The sequence below is a fragment of the Salvelinus sp. IW2-2015 genome, unplaced genomic scaffold, assembly GCF_002910315.2.
Source record: "Salvelinus sp. IW2-2015 unplaced genomic scaffold, ASM291031v2 Un_scaffold4778, whole genome shotgun sequence".
NCBI lineage: Eukaryota > Metazoa > Chordata > Actinopteri > Salmoniformes > Salmonidae > Salvelinus > Salvelinus sp. IW2-2015.
Genome location: NW_019946047.1, coordinates 64,835 through 72,270, shown reverse-complemented (window position 1 = coordinate 72,270; position 7,436 = coordinate 64,835). Strand labels below are relative to the sequence as shown.

Here is a 7,436-nt window from a genome sequence, read left to right as displayed (position 1 = left end):
TGACATTTCAAAACCAATTGGGTTTATTGACATGTTTTCAAAAGACAATGGGATTTCCTTGATTCCTCGCAGGAGGAGGGGGGGACCCTAATTTTTAAAAATATATTTAAGTAATTTAGCAGACGCTTATCGAGAGCAACTTACAGGAGCAATTAGGGTCAAATGCCTTGCTCAAGGGCACGTCGACAGACTTTTCACCTAGTCTGTTCGTGGGATTTGAACCAGCGACCTTTCGGTTACTGGCCCAACGCTCTTAACCACTAGGCTACCTGCCGCCCCTCTGCCCTTCTCATCCAATGGGTTTTGAGGACACAAGGAAATGCAATTGAGGTTATCCCATACATTCATAAATTGAGATGTAAATAATAGCAAAGCAACCACAGGGGTTTGTGGGTATTGTAGTCCAATCAGCACTGTCAGTGATAACAGATGGAGAGACTCACTCCTCCAAGCTGTCTCCGTAGAGGTTCTTCTTCCCTGCTAAAAGAAAGGAGAGGATGAAGGGATGATAAACACCATTTATTTCTGTAACGTTACACCCTAATGAACATGACCCTATTGGCTTGATTATCAGCTGTTGTCAGACAAGTGGGTCTGAACTTCTCTTTCTCAGTAATGTGCAGCCAATCAGACGAGATGAAAAGCCGGAATGAGTATGACATACTGGCATTTAAAATATGATAATTATAAACTGGGTGGTTCGAGCCCTGAATTCTGATTGGCTGACAGCCGTGGTATATCAGACCGCATACCACTTATTTGTACTTCTCTAATTACGTTGGTAACTAGTCTATAATAGCAATAAGGCACCTCGGTGGTTTGTGGTATATGGCCAATATACCACGGCTAAGGGCTGTATCCAGGCACGCATCGTGCCTAAGAACAGCCCTTAGCTGTGGTATATTGGTAGCTGTGGTATATTGGCCATATACCACACCCCCCCTGGCCGTATTGCTTAATTATAATACACATACTAGGAAACATTCTATTCTCGCACATAAGACAAGGATCAGAACAAATGGCACACAGAAGCCTATAGGTTATGGTCTAAAGTAGTGCACTATATAGGGAATAGGGTACCATAGGGCTCTGGTCTAAAGTAGTGCACTATATAGGGAATAGGGTACCATAGGGCTCTGGTCTAAAGTAGTGCACTATATAAGGTGTCCATTGGACACAGACACTGACTCACCGTCCTTCTGGGGGCGGTCCTCCCTGGCCGGTCAGACTCGGTTTGAGCAGCGTCTCAGCCTTCTGGTAAGTGTGACCTCATAGGTTTCTCGGTTCTTGTTCCTTAGTCCTCGTACATGATGGGCTTACTCCTGGGCTCCTCGTCATCCAGGAACGACTGGGCTGGAGGGGGCAGAGGTTAGAGGTAGAAGTCCTCGTACATGAGGGCTTACTCCTGGCTCCTCGTCATCCAGGAACGACTGGGCTGGAGGGGCAGAGTTAGAGGGAAAGTCCTCGTACATGATGGGCTTACTCCTGGGCTCCTCGTCATCCAGGAACGACTGGGCTGGAGGTAGATTAGAGGTTAAGGTTAGAAAGTCCTCGTACATGATGGGCTTACTCCTGGCTCCTCGTCATCCAGGAACGACTGGGCTGGAGGGGCAGAGGGTTAAGGTAAATCCTCGTACATGATTGGCTTACTCCTGGGCTCCTCGTCATCCAGGAACGACTGGGCTGGAGGGGCAGAGGTTAAGGGTAAAGTCCTCGTACATGATGGGCTTACTCCTGGGCTCCTCGTCATCCAGGAACGACTGGGCTGGAGGGGTTAGAGGTTAAAGGTTAGAAGTCCTCGTACATGATTGGCTTCCTCCTGGGCTCTTTGTCATATTGGAACAACTGGGTTTCAGGGGTCAGAGGTGACGGGTCAGGAAAAAGAACACGAGCACTTTTAATTTGACAAATTCAGGTAGGCCCATCCCAGTTTGCACAATTGCATTTTATGGATAGCAATCTGAATGCACAGAGATACCGTGATGAGATCCTGAGGACCGTGATGAGATCKTGAGGCCAGTGACGAGATCCTGAGGCCCGTTGTCGTGCTATTCATCCACCGCCATAACCTCATGTTTCAGCATGATAATGAACTGCCCCATGGCACAAAGATCTGTAAACAATTCTTGGAAGCTGAACATGTCCCAGTTCCATGACCTGCGTACCACAGACATTGAGCATGTTTAGAATGCTCTGGAAAGACCGTGTACGACAGTGTGTTGCAGTTCCCGCCAATTTCCAGCAACTTTGCACAGCCATTGAAGAGGCAAATGGTGGTCACACCAGATAGTGAGTGGTTTTCTGATCCAAGCCCCTACTTTTTTAAAATGTATTTTTTAAAGTTATCTGTATTCCCAGTCCTGTGAAATCCATAGATTAGGGCTTAATTAATTCATATCAATTGACTGATTTCCTTATACGAACTGTAACTTAGAAATTGTTGCATGTTGTGTTTTTTATTTTTAAAAATTTATTCAGCGTAGATAGATATCTACTTGGAAATAACTTGTTTTAACATGAACATTGTCATTGAGGACTTCCACCATTCTAAAGTAGTCAACTGAGTGGGACTTCCTYTGGGTTAGTTGAAGGAAAGATGACACCKTTCCATCCAGGTCATCAGGAGGGATCAGCCAATGAATGATCTACTCGTGAAAAAACATTCCATAACTCCAGGGGGCAGTAAATCATCTACCTTGGGCTTTATACCTGTTCCGACAACACCCTCCAGGGGGCAGTATGCGCCCTTTCGTTTGGTATCTTAAAATGTAAGTAATAGAGGAGATGGACTACTTCAACCTTAGAGATGCGCCTTAACTGGTGCTGCTGTGCACCTCAGACGCCCACAAATGGCACAGATACCAAATGATGTCATCTAACTAAGCTCTATGGTGCAGATCTAGGATCAGCTTGCCGCCTCCCCCAATGGTACTTTAACCACTTAGGGGGAGGGGGAATGCAACTGACCTAAGATCAGTTGTCTAAGGGCAACTTCCACCCTGCACCCTTCCGCCTCGGTTCCTATGAAAACGACCCTGGCTGCAGGGGACAGACACCCAAGAAATACAGGTTAGAGGTGGTCAAGGTTGGTGCGAGAATGTGAGGGGGGGGGGGTCAGACTGAGGTTAAATCAGGCGCAGTATAGGAGGATAAAAAAAACCGTTGGAAGGGTTGTCATGGTTAACGCCCGTAGTTAGAGTTACTACTGCTGCCACGGTTTACCTGGCATTTGTTGTAGTCGACGTCGTGCAGCGGGTGTGGCGCGGCTGGTCTGTGCTGCGGGAGACGTCACTGCTAAATCCCATAGTTTTCTGGCGGTGGGGTGGCGACCTTGACACACAGAATCAAAACGGCAACATCTTACACACAGACAGCAGTGGTGTTGGGAAATGAATGGAGATCGGTGGACAACGGACTGCATATGCAAACTTGAGCCACGCGGGACCGCCTCGGATGCAGTTGGAGCAGACTTGCAAGTGTTGTTGTCGAAGCTTCATCTACATCCAGGACAAACACGTCCTCGGTATCAGTGACGGAGCAGCTAACTAAACATCTAGAGTCTGAGGCTGGCAGGGGAAAACTCACTTTGCCGTGGACTGTGGTGACACACTCTGTCTCCAGCTACTACAAACACTAGACTGAGGCTGGCAGGGAACTCACTCTCTTGGACTTGTGTTGACCACTGGTCTCCCAGCTGACTACAACACTCTAGACTGAGTCTGCAGGGGAACTCCATCCTGTCTGGACTGTGCTGACACTGTCTCCCAGCTACTACAACAGCTAGACTGAGTGAGCTGCAGGGGGAATCCTGCCTCTGGACTGTTGCTTGACCACTGTCTGCCACAGCTTACTAACAACACTAGACTGGCTATGAGGCTGCAGGGGGAACTTCATCTGCCCTGGAGCTGTGTTGACCACCTGTCTCCCAGCTACTTACAACACTAGAGTGCCTGAGGCTGCATGGGTGAAGGCTCACTGCCTGGACTGTGTGACCACTCTGTCTCCCAGCTACTACACACTAACTGGCCTGGGCTTGGCGAGGGGGAACTCACTGCTCTGGGACTGTGTTGAACCACTCTGTCTCCCACGCTACTACAACACATGACTGAGCTGATGGGGAACTCACTTGTCTGCTGTTGCACTGTTCAGCTGTCAACGATAGTTGCAGGACATCCGACTTGTTGACGTCCCAGCTACCTACAACACTAGATCTGAGGCTGACAGGGGGGGAACTCACTTGCAACTGGACTGTCTGACCACTGGTCTCCCAGCTACTACAAGACACTAGACTGAGGCTGCCAGGGGGAAAACTCACTGCTCTGGACTGGTGCTGACCACTGTCTCCAGCCTACTTACATACAACTAGACTGAGAGGCTGCAGGGGGAACTTCACTAAACTGCTGGACTGGTGCTGAGCTACACTTCTGTCTCTCATTCCATCTGTACCAGATGATATGCTGGACCGTTGGCAAGGACCATCCTCTAACTTTTACTGTTAAGGGCGGAGAGCTGCAAGTTCTATTCCAGACAAAATATCATATCTAGCGACTCTGGCTATCCCCGCTGCGAACCATGAACGCCATTTTATATTCTACATGAGTGGAAAATTGCCCATGTTGTGAATGGTTGCGTTGTCTCAGGATCAGGATTTGTTGTCATTGCTAGACGTGTACCTCCTTGTTGAGCCTGATAGCCTGCGAGGTCACAGACCGGTAGTCTCACCAACAGCAACACATTAAACCATTTATTTATTTAACTTTTTATTACAAACTAGCAAGTCCAGTAAAAGAACAAACTCCTTAGTTTACACCGACGGCCTAGGGCAACAGTGGGTTAAACTGCCTTGTTCAGTGCAGAACGACTAGAGATTTTTTACCTTTGTCAGCTTTCGGTTTACTGACCAACACTCCTAACGCACTAGACTACCTGCTGGTTAGCTGGCCCAAGCTCTAACCACTAGGTCTACCGTGCTGGTTACTGGGCACACTGACGCTCTCTTAGACCACTTAGGCTCTACCATGCTGTTTTACTGGCCAGAGAGTAACACGGGGGGCAGGGAGAGCTCAGAGGAAAGGGGGGCGCAGGGAGAACAGGGGGGGGCCAGGGGAACAGGGGGGAACCAGAAGAACAGGGGGGAACCAGAAGACAGGGGGGGCCAGAGAGAGAACAGGGGGGCCAGGAGAGAGCCAGAGAGAACAGGGGGGGGCCAGGGAGAACAGGGGGGACAGAGAGAACAGGGGACCGAGAGAGAACAGGGGGGCCAGGGGAGAACACGGGGGGGCCAGGGGGAGGCCAGAGAGAACAAGGGGGGCCAGGGAGAACAGGGGGTGGCCAGGGAGAACAGGGGGGCCATGGGAGACAGGGGGACCAGAGAGAACAGGGGGCCAGAGAAACAGGGGGGGCCAGCAGAGAGAACAGGGGGGCCGGGAGATCCAGAGAGAATCAGGGGGGCCAGGGAGAGCCAGGGTGAACAGGGGGGCCAGGAGAACAGCGGGGGGCCTAGGGAAGAACAGGAGGGGACCAGAGAGAACAGGGGACCAGAGAAGGAACAGGGGACCAGAGATGAAACAGGGGGGCCAGGGAGAACAGCGGCGGGGGGCCAGGGAGAACAGGGGGGGCAGGGAGAAGGCGGGGGCCAGAGGGAGAACAGGGGGGGTCCAGAGAGGACAGCCGAGAAACGGGGGGCCATAGGGAGAGCCAGAGGAGAACAGTGGGGGGCCAGGGATGAGGCCAGAGAGAACAGGGGGGGCCAGGGAGGAGCCAGGGAGCAACAGGGGGGGCGGGAGAGAGCAGGGGGGGACAGAGAGAACAGGGGACGCAGATGGAAAGGGGGGCCAGGGAGAACAGGGGGGCCAGGGAGAACAGGGGGGCAGAGGAACAGGGGCCAGGGAGAACAAGGGGGGGCCAGAGAGGACAGGAGAGAAACCAGGGGGGCCAGAGAAGTAACAGGGGGCCAGGAGAACAGGGGGGCAGGACGGGGCAGAGAACAGTGGGGGGCCAGGGAGAACATGGGGGGCCAGGGAGAAAGGGGGGCCAGAAAACAGGGGGGCGGCAGGAAGAAAACAGGTGGGGGCCAGAGAGAAACAGGGGGGCCCAGAGGAGAAGCAGGGGGGCGCCAGGGGAGAACAGGGGCAGAGAAGAAAACAAGGGGGGGCCAGAGAATACACGGGGGGGGCTCAGAGAGAACAGGGGGCCCACGTAGAGAACAGGGGGGGGGCAGAGAGAACAGGGGGCCAGGGAGAACAGGGGGGGCCCAGGCGAGAACATGGGGGGGCCAGGAGATACATGGGGGGGGGGCAGGGAACAGACAGGGGGGTAGGGAGAACCAGTGGGGGTAGGGGAAACAGGGGGCCAGAGGAAAACAGGGGCCCAGGGGAGACAGGGTCCCAGGGAGAATCAGGGGAGGCCGAGAGAAAACAAGGGGTGGCCCAGAAGAAAACTGGGGGGGCAAGAGAGACCGGGGGGGGGCCCAGGGAGACGCCAAGGAGACTGAGGGGGGCCGCAGGAGAACCAGGGGGGCCCAGGGAGAACGGCTAGGGGGGAATAGAAAGAACAGGCGAGGCGAGTGACGATACTTATGGCAGGCAGTAGGCTAGGTTCTGCTTCTGTTTCAGCTGTCGTGAGGCAGCCTAGCTAGCTGTTTGGAAGGAGGGTGCTTCCTGTAAGCTGTTGGTTGCCATGTTATACAGGGACCTTTGAAAAGTTTGGTTCCATTTTCTATGTACATTTGATGGGTAGATTCAAAGAAAGTATTTAAACGTGTGTGTACCTGGCTCTGGGGGTCAGAGGCCTGGAACATGGGGTCAAAGGTCACCTGGTCGGGGTCACTCATCTCTGACTGGGGGCCCTGAGACGACCTGAGAGAGAAGAAGAGAGTGTGTGAGAGAGAGAGTGAGTGATCGAATGTATGTATGTATATGTGTGTTACTGACTGTGCGTTGGGTCTGGTCTTCTGTCTCAGTGCTTCTCCCAGAGGGGACTGCTCCAGCCTCTTGAACTTCTCCTGACAATGCTTCATGTACGATATCTTCCCTGCCAGGTAGCCACACAGCCCCGCAACTGCACACACAGACACCTGTATTACATTCTCATAATAACAATGCGCACACACTTTATACAAAAGCACACGTCTGTACACAAACACACTTTATACAAAAGCACACGTCTGTACACAAACACACTTTATACAAAAGCACACGCCTGTACACAAACACACTTTATACAAAAGCACACGTCTGTGCACAAACACACTTTATACAAAAGCACACGTCTGTGCACAAACACACTTTATACAAAAGCACACGTCTGTGCACAAACACACTTTATACACAAACACACTTTATACACAAACACACGTCTGTACACAAACTTTCTACACAAACATCTGTATTCGGTGAACTCACAGGCCACTTTAGGGAGAGATCCAAACCTGGATG

The 7,436-nt window shown here is 51.8% G+C and overlaps 1 protein-coding gene across 1 annotated transcript in view; it reads right to left on the bottom strand.

The window, feature by feature from the left end:
- The window catches only part of LOC112077635 (OCIA domain-containing protein 1-like), a 14,834-nt gene continuing 7,398 nt past the window's right edge, over positions 1 to 7,436 (bottom strand). Inside the window, 10 exon segments of the mRNA XM_070441781.1 lie at positions 1 to 477; positions 1,189 to 1,230; positions 1,233 to 1,259; positions 1,262 to 1,298; positions 1,710 to 1,774; positions 2,968 to 3,039; positions 3,223 to 3,330; positions 6,688 to 6,857; positions 6,933 to 7,059; positions 7,404 to 7,435. Of these exon segments, the coding sequence (XP_070297882.1) occupies positions 440 to 477; positions 1,189 to 1,230; positions 1,233 to 1,259; positions 1,262 to 1,298; positions 1,710 to 1,774; positions 2,968 to 3,039; positions 3,223 to 3,330; positions 6,688 to 6,857; positions 6,933 to 7,059; positions 7,404 to 7,435 (718 nt within the window). The 3' untranslated portion in view covers positions 1 to 439.